The sequence below is a fragment of the Lathamus discolor genome, chromosome 2 (assembly GCF_037157495.1).
Source record: "Lathamus discolor isolate bLatDis1 chromosome 2, bLatDis1.hap1, whole genome shotgun sequence".
Taxonomy (NCBI): Eukaryota; Metazoa; Chordata; class Aves; order Psittaciformes; family Psittacidae; genus Lathamus; species Lathamus discolor.
The window spans coordinates 53,151,689-53,170,491 of NC_088885.1; the positions used below are offsets into that span (position 1 = coordinate 53,151,689).

General features: G+C 37.9%; 1 protein-coding gene across 3 annotated transcripts in view; it reads left to right on the top strand.

Annotated features, from left to right (window-relative positions):
- The window catches only part of KMT2C (lysine methyltransferase 2C), a 194,876-nt gene that overhangs the window by 127,451 nt on the left and 48,622 nt on the right, over nt 1-18,803 (top strand). For all 3 annotated transcript variants that reach the window (XM_065666832.1, XM_065666830.1, XM_065666833.1), the window contains 8 exons: nt 364-545; nt 1,302-1,466; nt 2,071-2,180; nt 7,711-7,776; nt 9,263-9,475; nt 13,018-13,146; nt 15,139-15,258; nt 17,768-17,898. In XM_065666832.1, coding sequence (XP_065522904.1) covers nt 364-545; nt 1,302-1,466; nt 2,071-2,180; nt 7,711-7,776; nt 9,263-9,475; nt 13,018-13,146; nt 15,139-15,258; nt 17,768-17,898 — 1,116 coding nt within the window. The remainder of the gene's footprint in view (nt 1-363; nt 546-1,301; nt 1,467-2,070; nt 2,181-7,710; nt 7,777-9,262; nt 9,476-13,017; nt 13,147-15,138; nt 15,259-17,767; nt 17,899-18,803) is intronic.

The window sequence follows — 18,803 nt, forward strand, 5'->3', positions numbered from 1 at the left end:
ACATAGCTAAAAAAAACCAGCCCTGCATTCTTCTTCATCCCTTCAGGACCAGTTACTCCCATAAAGAGTAAACTATCCTACATATAGAGCCAATGCAGTATATATTCTCTATGATGCTAGTTTATCCAAAGAAATGTCTTCTGGAACAGTATCAGATGTCATTAATTGCAATTTCTTTCTCTTTAATCCATTCCCATTTATTGAAGCTTCAGGAAGTCTGATTAGCAATTGCTAAACAGCTACTTGTGGTGTGGATAGTGTGCACAGAAGAGCATCCTGTGCTTCACTAGCCAAACCTTAATTTATACAACGATCACACTTCATAGAGCAGTTTTCAAATAATCTTCACCTTCCCATTTGCAGATTACTAAAGTGGTGCTTAGCAAAGGTTGGAGGTGCCTGGAGTGCACAGTGTGTGAAGCCTGTGGGAAAGCAACAGATCCAGGAAGGCTGCTTCTCTGTGATGACTGCGACATCAGCTACCACACGTACTGCTTAGATCCACCCCTGCAGACAGTTCCAAAGGGGGGCTGGAAGTGCAAATGGTGTGTTTGGCTCTGGGGTCAGAAATACTGACTGCTGGCTTCCTTTTTTCCTTTTGTCACTTTGTATTTGCATTGCCAATTAACTGTAATAATGTTTTAATTGTATTTAAGTCAGGTGTGTTAAAAAAAGCAAACAAAATACTTTTGAATTGTTTTATGCAGTTAGCAATTTAATAGAGAAACTCTTATCTCTTAATACTGTTTCTTCATGCCAAAACCCAACTAAGTAGAGGAGGACAAAACTTTTCTTTTGACACTCTTAGCCAAAAATAAAATATCCCGTTTCCATTCATTGGAATGTTCATTCTAGTGCTTAGTTGGAAAAATGAATAGGTGCTTCACCAAATTTTTCTTAAAATAAAACGCTCTGAAAACCCATTTGTTTTACTTGGGTGGAACACAGACATCTCACATAGTTAAGTCTCCATGTATCAAAGTGAACGGCAACTGGAAGCAGGAAGTCCTTTGACCTGTTGAGCTGTTACAAGCACCCATCTACCTAGTTTTTGCAGATTGAAGGGAATTCTTACTGAGGAACATTCTTTAAAAGTGTAAAAAATGTTGGTAATGTTCAAAATCCAAATAATACCATTTTCCTTCAGTTCAAATAGTTTGACATGAAACGAATCCCCCCTTCCCCAGTGGTTCATGATCTAAAACTTAATTACTTACCCAGTTTGAAGCAGGAGGGTTTTAAAGCCACAAAATAGTCTTCCTATGCACTGAAAGTAATAGATCATTTTGTCTGTTCTGCAGGTGTGTTTGGTGCAGACACTGTGGAGCAACTTCACCAGGTTTAAGATGTGAATGGCAAAATAATTACACACAGTGTGCTCCCTGCGCAAGTTTGTCTACCTGCCCAATCTGCTATCGCACTTACAGGGATGAAGAACTTATAATTCAGTGTAGACAATGTGATCGGTAAGGATTTCTATTATTGCACTGATTTTTCCCGTGTAAGGCTTATTTTAATTTTTTTCCCCTAATGTAAAAGTGTAAAGGTGGAGGGAATGGTCTTGTGGTAAAGACCACTGGATTGAGTCTCAGAAGTCTTGTAGTAGTTTATTCCAAGTTGTACCACAGACTTAAGTATACAACTCTGGGTGAACGAATTAATCATTCTGTGTCTCATCTTCCCCCTCTGTAAAGTTACAGCTAATTTACCTCACAGGATGGTTGTTGTGAGGCTAAATCTAGATTACATTGTATCAAGTAAGTAGTTAAAATGATTGCAATATGGGGGAAAATTATGATACTAAGACATACTTGCTTCCCGGATGTCATTTTATGGATAGTTCCTTCCTGTCAAAGGAAATAGATAATCTGATACTGTATGTACAGTGTTTAACACACACCACATTAGGGGAATATTATATATGGATAACCCGATTCATCATTTCTCTCTGAAAAGAATTTAAACAAAACTAATATTTCACATTTACTTGGATCATATACTGATATTTTGGTCTCCTAAAACACCATGTATTTCCTTTAAATTGTATTTTTCCCCCCACTTAATTTCTAGATGGATGCATGCAATCTGTCAGAACTTAAACACAGAGGAGGAAGTGGAAAACATAGCTGATATGGGTTTTGACTGTACCATTTGTAGGCCATACATACCAACAACAAACGGTAAGAAGACAATGGAAACCAATGGCAGGATTGCACACTGCAATAAATAGGTTTGGGAATGTGTTATGGTTCTTCACACTGGTGGAGATTTGGCTCATGGTAGAGGGAAGATTTTTGATGTTTATTTTAAGGGCCCCTCTGGAAGTGTCCTCAGCTCTTGCGCACCCTCTAGTGATTGGTTGCAAGGCCAAAGAAAACCTAGCGGGGGATTCTGGGTAGATGTATTGAAGATAATTCGGGTAAACAGCTAAAAGCCTTTGGTTCTGAAAGGGTAAAAGACATCTAATTTTGTCAAGTGGAAAAAAGCCCAGTTCTCTAAAGAATCTGAAAATCAGTTCTAAGCAGAGAAACCTGTATTTGGATATTCAGAGGCTGTCTGAATCAGCAGTAGCTGTAACAACAGTCCATACAAACATTTTTCCCCCTCCTCTGTCACATTTTATTAATGCCACTTGCTCAGCTCTGCCAGTATTTAAGAGCAGTGCTTCCCTCCCTAGCTGTAGTCTTTAAAAGAATTCGCCATAATTTCCTCCTTAGGAGTTGCCACTTTCTTGTTAGTTGAAATGTTTAGTTCTTTCTGATGATCTTTGCGCTTCTGTGTATGTGCCATCAGTTAATATATGTATATACACACCAACCTCCTTGTTAGTCTGTGTTACAGTTCTGTAGCAGTGGTACTTCAGGAGCTGAGGTTAGTGTAGTTTTTAAGCACAGCTATAGCATCTGGTTTTGTGGATACTGGTTATTGTTATTGTGAGTGGCCTGTCAACACTTAGGTTGGTCTACTACATGATTTATGGGTTTGCTACAGGGGTGGTATTCCAGGTCTGTTTTCTCTGTATGTCATCTCATGGGATTTTCTTATTCAGACTGCTGCTTTAATTGAACATTGACACCTATAGCCACTTTTTAGCGTAATACCATGTTAAAGTGTTCGCATTAACACTTTACTCTCATTACTCATGACAGTATAAGTAGGAGGGTACAAGAACTAAGCAAATATTTCAGGGAATACTCGTATCTACCAAGAAGATGTCAGTAAGATTGGCTTTCCTGATCAGGATTGAAGATACCATAAGGCATGTGTTCAAGAAGTTTGCCAAGAAAAGTTCCATAGAATCCATTTACACTAGCTCCTTGTCATACCAGCATGGCAGTAATTGTAACTTACTAACGTGACCTTGGAGTTTATATGCTCCCTTGTCAACTACACATGGTTGTGGAACACTTCCAAGTATCCCACTTTTATCACTATTAAAAAATGATTTATGTATTTCTACAAGTTACTTCAATTTTGAGATCCGCTGTCACAAATTCAAAAAGAGGCTTTGTAAGTGGGAAAAAGAAGCAACTTGCAGATATAACACAGATTTCTGTTTATTTTGATAATTAGCTCTGAACACTTAAAAAGGTCCAAGTAAGAAATAGCCTCTCTTCCTTTCTCTTTCAAGCTGGCAGAGCTACCTTTTAGAGATAATTAAAGCTCATATAATGTGAGATGGAAAAATTTCACAAGATGGTATCAGATACGTTTCACTTCCAGACATAACTGGTCCCTGAGCTAGTCCTTCCTGTGTTGCTTAGGTTTGTCTTCTGAAGAATATGAACCGATCCCACAATACTTGTTAGGGAGCTCCCAAGCTTTCTTTGCAGGGTTTTTCTTTTTTCCACCTTTTTTTTTATGACAAGTTTCTTTGCTTATTCTTTCATGTTTTGACTGTATATATTATATCTGTTTAACACTTGTATGTTTAAACAGTTGCATGTCTGAATGTCATTTGGTGCATGTTCATAGAAATACTTGCATGTACTTTTATGTGAAATATTTCAGTCTTTTTGTTAATTCTTCTACAACTCCTTTGAAAATTTTCTGTATTTTTTGTTTCAAAGTGAAAGCAATCAGCATTTGATAAACTTAAAGAAATTAAACAAATGTTAATTAATCGTAGAAAACTTTTTAAATGTACCTTGTTGTAGGATTCTTACTGGGAGGGTTCTTGCTCTTTCCACTGGATATATCACAGATGTGTTGCAAGTATTATTACAAGTTTTTTAACTGCTTTATTTCTAGAAGAAGCAAGAGCCCCTTACCCTAGTAAGCTACCAAATATTGCAGGTGTACTGTTGGTAAAGAGTAAATTTTTCTAGCATGTAGGTATTGAGAAAGAGCTTCCATTTTTCTTGCTTCAGAAAATGAAAATTTTTACATTTGTAAGAGCTCTTCCCTATCTCATCATGTCTGATAATCTTACAAAGTTATCTTCTTCAGGAAACGGAAATAAAAGATAAATAGTTGGTTTTTTTTCTTCTTGAATATACATAATATCAAAAGTCATAATGTGGTAAGATTTGTTCCAAAGTAGTATACCATAAAACCTTCATTACTAGATTCTTTTGAAATAATCAGCTCTGTTCAGCGTTTCATCAGGTTCCTTTTACTCTGGTCTCAAGTTATAACATATGTTCCCCAGCATATTTGCTGTGCCTGTATAAATTTATTTCTGATTTAGATTGCTTGAGTAGCATTGTGGCTGGGTACAAGCAGCTGTTCAATGTAGCAGCAGCTTTTTCTCTGTTGTAATTCCTGCACGTTCAGAAAAGGTGTGTGTATCTCTCATCTACAAGCAACTACTCCTAAACAAGCAATTCTCCACCATATACCCATCACTTCTGCCTTTCTGACTTTTGCCCTTGTATGTCATATGCCCCATCTGCAGTTTTCATTCCTTCCTTGCTTACTCCCATCCTCTCTCCCTCCACATACTCCATCAGCATCCTCTGTCAGTGGTGTTTCGTTTTCTCAGCAGAAGGCAAAGGGACCAGCTCTGCCTGGTTTTCTTTAGTTATGGTTGATCTGGTAACAGTTTCTGGTACCTGCCTGTGTGCCTGCATTCCTCCTGTGGCTCGTGTAAGCATACGCTGAGAGGCAGTGAGGACTTCATATCACTTACTACTTCAGAGATGCTCAATAGTGCTAGTGGTACACATATTATGGCTGGGAGGCTCAGTTGTACAATTTTTCTGAATTAATTTTTTTTTTCATTCTGAAACTCAATTCAATGTAGTTTACAAATACAGAATACAAAAGCAACATAACACGATATTTCAAAGAATTTAACTTTTGATTTTATTATCTGGCATATTTATTTTGTCAGCTCTCACGTTGTTGTAAGTTACTGTGTCTACAAAGAAATCCCTGGGTCATGCATAGAGTTATCCAGTCATTGAATAGTGCTCTGTTATTGTAGTGTTTTTGCATAAACCATTTCACTCTGTCCCTTATGCTGATTTAATTTCTTCCTGGAATTGTTCTTTTCTATTACAGCCTTACAATTGGCAGTCTCCTTTCTTTTTTGAAACTATGATTCTTCTCATCATATTGTATTCTGTGCAATCTGTTTCGAGCTGAGGCTACTGAATGTTGTGCAATATTCGGCATGTTTAAACCCTTTTGCAAATAAGCATAATAATTTTAGTTAACTTTCAGCTTAGTGCCTCAGAAAGCACTCTTTTTTTGTTCACTGCTTTTTTTCCTACTTGAACTGTCTTTCTTTAACAGTACTGTATTTCTCTGTTACTCATTTTATTGATTTTAATCCCTAGTCTGCACTCTACTTAGCTCCTTTTCTGGAAGTCTGTTTGATATTGTCTTCAAACGCTGTTTGTTTTGTGCAGCATTTGTGAGCTTGGTCTCTGAAGGCCTCACCTCTGTCACTGTCAGCTTGTTTATTTGACTATTTCAACTCTATTCCATCTCCAAAGCTAAAATTGTTCACAGTCTGACCTGGACCAGAAGAACACTCCCTGTTGTTTGACTTCAGAATCAGGATTTCAAATTCCCTTTCACAATGGTCTTTCTACATTTTTTGTTTACCTTAGATACCAATTGCACAATTGCTATCTCTGCCTTAAAACATCCTGTAGATTATAACCAATTAAATGAACAGATGATGTCTTATTCCACTTTGAGTATTTCTTACAGTCTGCCTTTTTTCTGTTGTTTCAGTTCAGTGCTGCTGAGTATCTTCCATCCTGCAGCTTGTCCCATGTTTTTTGTTTCCTTCCAGCTTAGTGTCTCTTTCAAAATCTAATTTCCAGTTTTATTTTCTTCCTTGTCTTTTCCTTCCACTCTTGTATATCTATTTTTCAGTAATTCTCGTGGGCTACTTTCATTTAGTTGTCGCATGGAATATCGCTTTTCTGTAGGTTATATCATATACTTTAGTTACACCTTACATAAAACTTTGAAGGGACTATATTTTTTCAAGACAGACTTTCACTGTCCTTATTTCTGTTTGTATGCTTAGAATGCATCCTCTAGATTTCATACCCATTATTGTGTTTAGCAAAGAATTTAAGTATTACTTCGAAATTTTGGGGCTTATCCTAGTCTTGCCCCTTACTCCCATACTGTGTGTGAGATGGTCATCAGCAGCACGCGTGTGGTGGTCTGATACGTCGAAGAAGCCTTAAACCTCCAACACATGCTTTGCCTCAGTGGTCTCATCTTGTGTACAGATGCAAAATAAATACTCCAGATATTTTTCTGAGTCTTAAATTCACCGTAGATAAGATTTCTAGGCAAAAAAAAAGAGAGAAAAATCTGTAGAGAAGCTTGCCTAGTAGTGCTAACTGTGCCAAACTAACAGGTTTCCTTATGCTACTTCTCAGTGTTTGTGAGATAGAAGCTTCTGATTTTCACTTTACTTACTCTGTCTACATAATCTCTGTAAAGTCACTACTAACATTAAAAGTCTAGTCTGCACATCACAGGTTACTGAAGCATGATTACGGTTACTGTAATTAAGGCAGATGGGAAGAACATTTCTACCCACAGCAACAGTAGTGTAGTTTTGTAGGACATTTTGATCATTTTTTGTTCAGTCTCACTCTTGCAGTGCTTCCCTGAAGCTGTAGTTTTTTAAATTGAGTTTCTGCTGTTCCATGTATTGATATTCTTATCTTGAATAAGAATTACCCTGTCTAACTTCAACAAATCATGTATCATCTGTTCTCAGATGTTATCACCCATTTCATGTGTTGTATAAGAAACACAACAGCTAAGACGCAGCTAGAATATTGTGTATGAAGCTGTCGGAGGGTGCCTGCCCCTCCTTGGGGAAATCAGACAGCAGCTGATACACAATTCACAAATCCCTCCCATTTTTTAATGCTTAGGTGAGAAAAACCTGGACATCATTACTGTAGAGGTTACTTTCCAATCCAGTAGATCCAGTGTATTCATTTGCCAGTAGAAGGAGATCATTTACCATTGAGTTCAGTGCCATTCCAGTGCCATTCTTGGCTCTGGGCAGTTGGAGAACTTCAGTTTGTATCAGGCTTGTTTTGAAGTCGCATCTTCTGTGACACCAAAAAGCACTTTATTTTAAAGGTGCTACTGAATGTGAACAGCAGTATAGATTAGGGAGTTCAGTGGAACTGTTTGAAGGAAAATTAATTTCAGTGTAAAATCAGTTTCAATCAAATCACCATTTTTAAAAGTTGAAATTATTTTCCTTATATTTTTCAGTGCCTTCTTTGGACTGTTGTGATTCATCAGGTGGAGCTCAGATTATTTCAAAATCAAAAGAACTAGGTAAAGAATGTAAATGCTTAACTTTTGATCATTTAGCATACTTCAAGGGTATATTTTTACATGAGACAAAAAATCCTTTTTCTATGGTCTTATAACACACAGCATTAACTATCCTTCAGTTACTGCTGCATGCTTTTCATTTTTTTCTCTCATTCTCTCTTCTTTCCTCTCTTTTGCCTGCCATATCTGCACTGTAATAATTACTTTAAATTATGCTTTGGTCCTGCAGACTTACCTTAATACTAGCAAACTTGCCTTAATATTAGCAGGGATGACACAGTGGGGCTGAGTCAAGCATATACTCAAATGTTTACGGGCGCAAGCTGTAGGAGGACACAACTTTTCTGTACCTGTCTGGTTTGTGCTAGCAATTTATAATCTTGACAAGCCTGGTCAGAAGTCACTTTTCGTAACGATAGGACCCAACAGCTTCCGTCATGTCAGGACATCTTCCATAACGTTGGAATTTTTTTCCATTTGGCACCACACAAAGGTACTTCTGAGAGAAGGTTCTCTCCTCAGATCTTCCACCTAAATAAGAGAATGTGACTTTTTTTAATTTATTATTTTTTAAAGCAGACACTCCTTTCAATGTAAGAAAACAGTAATCCGGGAAGAAATGTGTTCAGAACCAGCTGTGTCTTGAGTGTTAAATATTGCATAAGAAAATATTTCTGGTTAAAGGGAACAAATATTGTGATGTTTATATGTTTTCAAAAAACAAGTTATCAGATCAGTATTTAATTGGCTCTGAAGAGCAAAAGCATCATTGCAGCCTCTTCATTATTGGGTAATTCCCTGAAAGTTCCCAAACTTCCACTTGCAGGGTGGCAGCACAGGGGACATGGCCTTTCTACATGGCGAATTAAGGAATGCTAGAGTTTATCGGTAGACTCAGTTGTCATGTAGCAGCTTGAGGAGGAAGCAGTCTTGCAGGTCTTGGGAAACTTGGGTTTTACCAATGGTTTCCAGTTGGATCTTGAGCAGCTCACTTGATATAACTTGGTTTTTGTCTGCCTGTAAAATAGGGCTAATAACTTGCCTGAGTTACCAAGACTTCTGGGAGGGTTAAGGTCATTAATAAGATGAAGGTAAAGTGCTGAGATGAGGGCATTGGCTGATAAGCAGCAGCGACCCAAAGTAAGACTTGCAAAGTTTTCTGTGAGTTCCAGGGATACAGAAATACCCTGCAAGGCGCCAGTTTCCAGTAATCAAATTGTTCTTTCTAGTGAGTCCTTGATCTAAGTTGTTTTGTAGCAATGTAATGGATTGTTGCTGGATTTGACACCAGTCTCTAAATTATAAAGCTGTAAGTGTAATGTGTAAGACAGTATCAGATACCTGTTTTATTTATACCAATTTCCTCACTCATTAATCAGCTCCATAGATGTGGATTATTAACTCTTAAAAGTTACTATTCCTAAAAATCTAAGACTTGTAAATTAAAGAGTTTTATATTGCTGTTATGATTCATTCAACTTTATAGACCCACCGAAGACATACACCCAGGATGGAGTCTGCTTGACAGAGTCCGGCATGTCTCAGTTACAGAGCCTAACTGTTACAGTACCAAGAAGAAAACGGACGAAACCAAAGCTTAAACTGAAGATTATAAATCAGAACAGTGTGGCTGTGCTTCAGACCCCCCCAGATGCCCAGTCAGAACACTCAAGAGATGGGGAGATGGATGACAGTAGAGGTAGCAGTCTACTTTTGGCATGTCTTGTATCTTGGGGTATTGCAGTACATGTATGTATTGCAGATGTCCCTGGGAGATGTTATTATACTGATACTTGTATGTTTTGTACACAATGCCTTATGGTAATTACTTGAACAATAGTCATGAGTCGTTATTGTCCATTTGTTCATCTGTTTATGGGTCATCCATCTCAGAGGAAACTCATCTTTCCACAGCTGGCAACACTGGAAAAACGAGTTGCCTTTTTGTCCAATCCTTGGGTTATTTGTGCACTCATAGAGTACAAAATATTGTGCACTCATTGAGTACAAGAGTATTTTGAGGCTCTCAAATTTAGGGCAAATTTCGTTTCAAAGTCATAATATTGACTCAGCGAAGCAGTATCTGAATCACTCTAAAGCTGGTGTTTAAAGCAAAGGGGAAACTGGAGTGAAAAGCTTTCTGACCCTGTATTTCTTTTCTCTGGAAGAATTAAGGTGGACTGACCTATGAGGCCATTGAAAAAAGTAATTTTCTTGTATTTCTGTAGAGGAAATGAGCGTTTTGTTTGTCCTCATCTCCAAACTAGAATTAAAACAGATTTTGAGTTTGGAAGTTTTGGGTGTTGTTCTGATTCAAGTAGGCAGTGCTGTATGTAGGGTCCATATGGAAGGGTTTCAGCTTCCAGGATGGAATATCCATGTAGTATAGAGGGAGAGGAAGATTAAACAGTGTTTTTGAGGCCTCCAGGGCTGATGAGAGACAAAGGGATCTGGGCTAATGCTTGCCTACCCAAACACATGTCTGTGCATGAAGCCCTTGGGAGAGCTTCTTCTGCCGCAGGCCTAGACATGAAGCAAAGATCTATGTGTCCAAAGCGCCGCTAGTACTTGTCTCACCTGCTTCCCTCACAGCTGAGCAAGCACAGCAGCCCCAGCCAGAGGAGACCAAAGGTGGGAGATGAGAGTGAGAAAAGCACATAGGAGCAGCCAGCCCTGCTCTTCAAATCCTTGCTCTACAAATCCTCACTCTTCAACACTCGAACCAGCAGCCAACATGGTACAATACCATTCTTCTGTCCTCTTTGCCCTGCTCTGGCTGTGCATCCTGATAAGTGTTGGTAGAATAGGCGTTAATCTGTGGCCTGGGGAAAGGCTTACTTAAATAGCAGGTGTGAGAGTCATTACATTAGCCATGCAGGTGTCTGTTAGGAGAGAAACAGAGGAATACAGGCACCCCACAATCTAAAGTGCTTTCTGTTTATAAACATTACCTCGTTGTTAATCAGATTAAATTTCATAAGAAGCTTTTTTTAGATACAGAAAGTGTGCTTGACTTAACTGGGTAGTTTAACCATCAGTGCAGTTTCAATGTTAACTTGTTAGTACAAGTATTGTTACCATGTTGGATTAGCACATTCTTACTGTCTGCTGTTGACTAGAAGTATACTTTTTTTATAACAGATTTCCCTTCATTTGTTTATTACCTTTGAAACAGTTAACTGGGTACTTTCATCGTCTTCAGTACTCACAGGGTTTCGTACATTAGCATTACACTGACTTTTAGACTTCATCTCATGCTTTCATATGAGGTGAAGCATCATCAACAACCACCAGGTGGGCTGGTGAAAACAAAAAAGCATCTGATTATGTTTGAAGGCATCAGTTACTTCCGTTGTTCTTTGTCAGTGATTAATCATCTCTACTTCTACAAACATGCTTATTTTCTATGTAACTTTGTCTAACTTCGTTACCTGCTTGTTGGCTTTTATACGTATCCCTTTTCAATAAGGTAACAAGATGCATAAATGTTATAGCAGAGTATAAAAAAGAGAGCCAAAGCCTCCAGTGACTTTAATTTCAGTTCTGATCACCGTTTGTTGCCTTTTTGAGAGTCATAACATGTTCATATATGTGACAGTAACAGCGCAGCATGTGTGTGGTAGATTGGCTGGATTTCCTGGGAGCTCTACGTGTGCTGCACAGAGTGGATCGTGCCTGTTCTCTGAATGACTGAAATTTTTGTATGAGCATCAGGCTGAATAAAGCTGCGCCACAGCTTTGGTTGGAGCAACATAGTGTAGTAATTCCAGGCAAACAGGAGTAGCCCTTACTTAGTCTCTGAAGTTCCAGGTGGATAAAAAAGGCTGTAGCTGAGAAAACTGAGCTTGTGGTAATTTTGTTACCATCTTATCTATAGGCTTTTTCATCAGGTATGGCGTATCATCAGGGGTTCCACAATTTGAAGTCCACCTGAAAGTTCATCTTGCTTGACAGTTTCAGCTTTGGTAGACTTAATGTAGCTCTACTGCTAGTATTTGTAGAGCTATGCATTGTAAGTAAATGGGAAGGACCACTGTGGGATTGAGCATTTGGTATACTGCTTTGTGTAGCAGGACATGTTAGCACTTAAGCAGGTTTCTCTTCTGCCAGAAGTGGAGATGTTGTGAAGAGGGCTCACCCATGCTCTTAAGGGGAGGGAGGAATTGGCTATGGTGGTCAGTGGGGCCTGCCTTGGCCAAACATCCAGCTTTGCTGATAGAACTCAGAGAATTCTTCATCGATGGGGAAAGTCTAGTCTGTGCTCTTGCCTGTGGAAGAGCAAAGTTTGCAATTCTAGCACAGCTGAAGTGCTAGGAAATAGTCTAGCTCTGTCTGTTACAACACTATTTCTCCCTCTTACAACTGTATGTGGGTTTAGTCCATGTAGAATTATATACCTAAATCCAAAGCAGGGAATTGTAATTCCAGTATCTTTTTAGTGCAAGAGTATATTTAACATATCAAGATGAAAGGTTATTACTGTATTGACATTTTGGGGATCTCAGAAACAGAATTAACTCCCTCTGTCTTCAACACCAAAGGCTTTTAATGCCATCATCCTTTACATCTGTTTCTACCCTGCTTTCCCACAGAATATAAACTCTAACTCAAAATTACAGTCTTCATCTTCAAGGCTGAGTAATTGCTTTGGGCTGAGTTTTCTATTATGTAAGTCAAGTTCCTCTTCATAGATAAGTCTGCTTTCAGTCAGTCACACAGCTTCAAGTCAAGAACCCTCTAAACTAAAAGTCATTAAACATTGCCTTCCAAGTGCAGGCTGCAGACAAATCTGTCTTCTCATTAAAAAAAAAAAAAAAGCCCCTCCAAATGAAACTTAAGAGGACAATAAAAATGAAGTGTATCTTTCTTGCATTGTAAATTGTGTCCATACATATTCCTTGATGTATGGCTAGAAAATGCTTAGAAACTTAGAAAATGTGATAGCACAGACTTCTGAAAGGGCACCAAAAAAATTTCTTAGATTCACATATAGTAACTATAGCATTTATTTTCTGGTTTTGCATGGATCTCATCTCACAGGAATTGTATGTACATACTGGGCCTTTGTGTATAGGTAGGGTGGGCTTCCCAAAGGTATTTAGGGAGTATGAGTATCTATCACCCTTGTGAAAAATCTGACGTCCTCAATCAGTTTCTCAGGTATCAGTCATATGTAGAAATTTTGGAAAAATACCTTCTTTCCCTTTTCTGGTTAAAGTTACCATTGCCTCATTTCTGCAGAAGGTGATCTTATGGATTGCGATGGTAAATCAGATTCCAGTCCAGAACGGGAAGCTGTGGATGATGATACCAAAGTGACAGAAGGAGCTGATGGGATTAAAAAAAGGAAGCGAAAACCATATAGGCCTGGTAGGATACAACAATTTATATGGTTGTGTGTCCCTTGTTTGTTTTAACATTTATTTTCTGTATAATAATAAAAAAGATACGAAAACCTAGGATTGAATCCTGAACTATTCTATTGTTAATTGTAGATTTCAGATTTTTACCCTGGTCTGTTAAAACAATTTTTAGTCCTCTTACCAAAATACATTTCCAAAGGTTGCTGCTCAGGAGTACGACTGCTCTTAGTGTGCTGTCCATTATTGGTCTCTACCATGTATTGATTCTTAGTATGATACGAAAATGTACTGTATTTATATAACTGATGAAGGCCAGGGGTTTTTTTTTGTGTGTGTGTTATGTATATGTGGCAATATGTGAACTTAAGAGAATTTTTTTTGTGGATATCTTATTTTCTGAAATACTTTGAGAGTAATTTATGAAATATTTGCAGTTGATGTGGCAGTGAATTTTAATTAATTTGGTTATTGGATGAATTCATTTATTCTAATTTATCAGTGCAGTCAGCTCTTAATTATCTTGACTGTGGATTAACTGTGTGTCCTGGGTACAGAAACACTTGAGCCATCTCCAGGCAGGAAAAGCTAGAAGTACCTAACTGACTCTGTAGAAAATAGCTCTCATACATTAGGGCTAAAATTGATAAAATTAATAAGCTCTGCTGAAACCCTGCCTGGCTTTTTGAAGAGCCCCTGTCTCAGATATGTCTCAGAATCTGTGTTTCCATGTTGGGTTTGTGTTTCACTATGCGGCCTCTAACTACTGTGGATAAGGAGTTGAGGGTAGTCTTTACAGTCACACACGCTGTTTTGGCCAGTCACACCCATCCTGCTTGCTGTAACAGGCCATAGTAGAGGAGGAAAACAGTCATTGAAATGACTGAGGAGGTGAAGGCAAGGAATGCAGTGAAGGAAGGAAAGGAAGCTGAAGTTACAACAGGGTTTAGTTTCTCTTGCTTCTCTCTGAGTAGCTAAACAGAGCTCTACTATCTTTTACACTCCCCACATAATTTCCCACACTTCTGTGTAAGAGCCCTGTCTCAGCAGGTCATGCCCATTTGTATGTATATTCTTTCCATCATGAGCCCACCCCAGAGAGATGGTGGTACAAGCCCACATTGTTTAAAGAGGTTTCCTTTTTTTTCTACAAGTAATGTACCTCAACAAGCCATTTACTTCTACTGCTAGGTCCTCAAGAGAAGAGAGTTTCATTTGCTCAGAGTGGTTTTGGGTCATAAGTTGAGCAGCCATCTGTTAGTTTTCTGCAGCCAACAATTTCCCTGAAAAATGAAACAGATCTGAACCTGATGCATATACATGCATACACACCAACTGTTTCATAGAACAGTTAGTGTTGGAAAGGACCTTAAGACCATCTAGGTCCAACCACACTGCCATGGGCAGGGACGCTTCACCCAGACCATGTTGCCCAAGGCGCTGTCCAGCCTGGCCTTGAACACTGCCAGGGATGGAGCATTTACCACTTCTTTACTGTAAAAGATCAGGAGCACTGCGGTCAGTCTCTAGTGAAGGATTCTGGGGTTTCAGGCAGTATGATGTTCATTAATTTTATTTTGTGTCATGTCCTTCTTTAGTATTGTGTGGAATTGTGGGCTCTCTACAGCAATTTGTAGAATTTTTAATGGTCCTTTGAGATTCTTTAGTAGGTTTCATTTAGTAGATTGACTTCTAATTTGAGCAATTCATTAGCATGCCAAGGGATGAAAAAAAATAACATTTGAAAGTTGACAAGTTTGGTGATTTGAACTTCTTGTCCTAAAACTCTGATTGTTTTTGATAATTACATATATATACCCATGGAGACATACAAATTCATAAATGTTTCATAAAACTAAATGAAAAATCCTTAAATATCTCAGATTCATTCTTAGACCTTTACAGATGCAGTAGTCCCCTTTACCTGCAGAATGATCCTGCTGTCATTCTTACTATGAAACATAGTTTTTATTAATATACTGAATTTTTGCTTCCTTGTTAGGTATTGGGGGATTTATGGTGCGTCAGAGAAGTCGTACTGGGCAGGGGAAGACTAAAAGATCGCTGTCCAGGAAAGATTCTTCTGGATCTGTTTCTGAGCAGTTGCCTGGTAGAGAGGAAAGTAAGTGCAGAAACTTGTTTTTAAACTTCTGTTCATGCTTAAGGCAGTAAAAATAACGCAACTCACCAACATACAATTCTTTCCAGAGATGTACAACAGAAAACGTTTTTTGTGTTTGTCATGATGGCTTTATTAATTCAACTGAAAATACTAATTCCTACATGTAATTTCAGTAAAGCCCATGATTTACAAAGAAACTTGAAACAACGAATTGCAGGCTATTGTGAGAGATACATAGCGAGAATTACAAGGTCTGCTGTAGTGTGCCAGAGCACTGTTTAGCCTAGCTGTGACTGGTAAAAGACAGAAAAAAGTGTAAAAAATGAGGTAGGTTTAGAGCAGTCCTCTTTCTGATACACCTTCCACCAGAAGTCCTAATCCAGAGGTTTTTTGGACAATCAGTTTTAATATTCAATGTTTAATGTTCCACTAATGTGTCTGATATTTTTATGTATCTGTTTAAGCTCTGGAAAATTCTATATTGGTGAGTTCAACAATATACTATTATTGTTGCATGAAGAAATAATCCCTTCTTATTTTAGACTGGGTATCTGAGAGTTCCATAAGCTGCCTTTGCATTTTATGTTACGGAAAATTGTTTTTATGAAAATCAGCCCATATTAATTTATAATACAGAAAGATTTTGTAAGACATGTATCATATTCCCCCATCAGTTGCTGTCTTTTCCAGGGCTGAAGAATCCTACTCTAGTCTTTTTTCTCATATCGAAGCCATTTTAGTGACTGATACTTCAGTACTTAGTAGATTGGGCACCTAACAAGAAGTTAGATTTTCTTTATTGGGGCTTGTTCTCTTACTTGCTGTATGTGATCAGAGTAAATTACTTCATATGTCTAGATTTGTTCACACTATCTAATCTAGAAAATATTGAGGTAGCATTAAGATGAGATGTAGAATATGTTTAGGTCAGAGCCTGTTTCCTATAAAGGTTGGCTGATGTCATCTCAGAAAACTTTGATTTCTCTTGTCACTCTGCTGTCTATTTAGAGGCAGATCAGCCTCTTGCTATATATTTGTACAACGTGGTGGAGCCTGGATCTTCGCCACAACATCCAGGGGCATTAAAAACTAATAGTGAAATTTTGTCCTTACTTGCATTTGTAGAACTACTGTATGAAGCCAACAAATGTTTATTAGTGCAATTCAGTATTCTATCTAGGTCCTCTATTGAGATACGGTGCTTGCTTTCTCTTTAATATCAGTGTTAGAGGTATGCTTTTCTGCGTTGTAGATGTTATTTCAGTGTAATATACTATGTTGTTTCAAGTAGTGCTGAAAATTTTGCTTTGAAGTTTTCCTTGTCTACAGGGATCTTCTCCTTTAAGTAAAAAAAAAAAAAAAAAAATTTACTGGCTAAAAAACTATTTCCCCATTCTGCCTAACAGTACAATGCGTATTGTTAAAAAGCAGTATTCTTAATCAAGTATTCTTCAGTTAAATGTTGGAGCTTCTTTTTGTCTGCCCAAGCATAGTTGCTTTGTTAAGAAGAAAGCAACCCCAGATGATGTTTGTATGTTTTAAATCATGGTAGCTTGCTGAGAGCCTGCTTCTCAGCTGCCAGTACTCATCAGCCTTACCAAGTGTTTTGCTGCTTTTGTTATATTCTACCTCTTTTCTCTGCAAAAGCTCATTCTCAGACAATGCAGAAGCCATGGTGTTGGTGAGCTTCATTCTACTTGCAGTCCTCCAGATATGGTACAAGAGGTTACTGTAGTATAAAGCATAGCTGATTTTACTTCCACAGTAATACAGTTTCTTTTATAACTTCCCAGGGTCTTTAACTTGATGTAATTAGCTTTGGCAAGGCAGAACTAGCAGGACTTAAAAAGTTCTGGTTTTACCTGCAGTGTTTTCCCTGGTCTGTTGAAATAAAATACTGAATGATTGATGAGCGCTCTGTGCTTTTCTGTTTATTAGAAAAAGCAGTGCCACTTTGGAATATGATAGCTGAATAAATGGATTATTTTTCTTCCAAGGGCTTCTTTATAGATTACTTTTTTTAGTCTGTTCATTATTTATATGACAAGTCTTTTTCTCAGATTAAAAAACTTACTATTTTTAATTTGAGAAAAATTAGTGTATAAAATGAAAGGTGATTAATGTGTAGCTCAGCATTGGTGATTTTGGAGACACTGTTTCAGTGGAATTATCTTTCAAATGTCTGATTGAATGGCATCTGTAATACTTCTCAAGATTACCAAATTCTTAGGTGACTTGGAGATACGAAAGTTAAAGGTCTGTCTTCAGCCACTGAGGAGTACCACAAGGTAACAGAGGTGTGAGCAATGTCACATATGGTATTCCTTATTGGCAGAGCCCAGATGATCAGCTGGCAGTTCACAGCTGCCTGGATAAAGGCCACCTGTACAATATATCTAGAGTGAGATTCAGTACCCCCTTTCTCCCAGATATATTAGGTATACTGCCACTGTACCTGTAGAGCAAGATACCGAGTATTTTATTTATTTGTGCCTGAATGTTACCGTAGGTTGGACAGAACAGCTGCCAGACACTCCAATTGAGGAGTCCACCCCAGCTTCAGAAAGTACTGAGAAAATAAAAAAGCGTTACAGAAAAAAGAAAAATAAACTTGAAGAAACCTTTCCTGTCTACTTGCAGGTAAAGCTATTGGTATACTCCTCGTTTAAATCAATTTAGAAACCTGATCTTTACATGTGGATTCGTACCTCATTTAAACCATTAATATTTTCTTTCTATTCCCAATTTATCATTTAAATTAAATGGGTTTTCTGTGAAGAATGTTTATAAGTTTGTACAGAAAGCTGTATATTATATTAGATCTCCAGTCCTCTGTTGTTATTTCTCAGTGTACAGATCTTTACCTGTTCTGAGAGAGGAGGCGGGGGGGGGGGAGAAGAAGCCTGTCTTTTCTCTCTGAACTGAGATGTGATGTTTCACCATTGAGCTCTGTAGGATGTCCTAGCCTGATCATGTTATTTTCTAAAGATATTGATTTTTCTTTTCTGAGGATTATAGAACATGATTTGATAGGGGAAACTTGTCTTCCTACCTGTGGGTTTACGTGCCCTGTATCTCCCTGCCACAACAATCTCTGCTCTTTCCCCCAGTTTATTTCAGTGGTGTCCCTAGCAAGTAAGAGGTAGTGGTTATAGATAATAACCAGGATATTAATGGTGGTTGAGCAACTTTCAACCAGTTTATAAACTGCCCGGCTTATATATGTCTCACACAGAGAATATTATTTGGCTTGCTCTTCTCCTCAGCCACTTTTTTAATGAAAACTTCATTATCTTGAAGATGTTCACCAAATGTCATGACAAAGACTATATTGGGATTGAAAGCAAAGAATTGACAGAGAAGCAGAACAATCTCTGTCTAAAAATAATTTGTATTTCGTAAGTGGGGATGTGAGTTGGAAAGAAAATTCTTAAGCAACATTTCCTTTGGATTTATAAGGATAAGGGGTGTTTTTCTTAATGCATGTTTTACTCCTGTAAAATACGGAGTATTTCTTAGATTATTCTTTTGCCTAGGTTGGAATA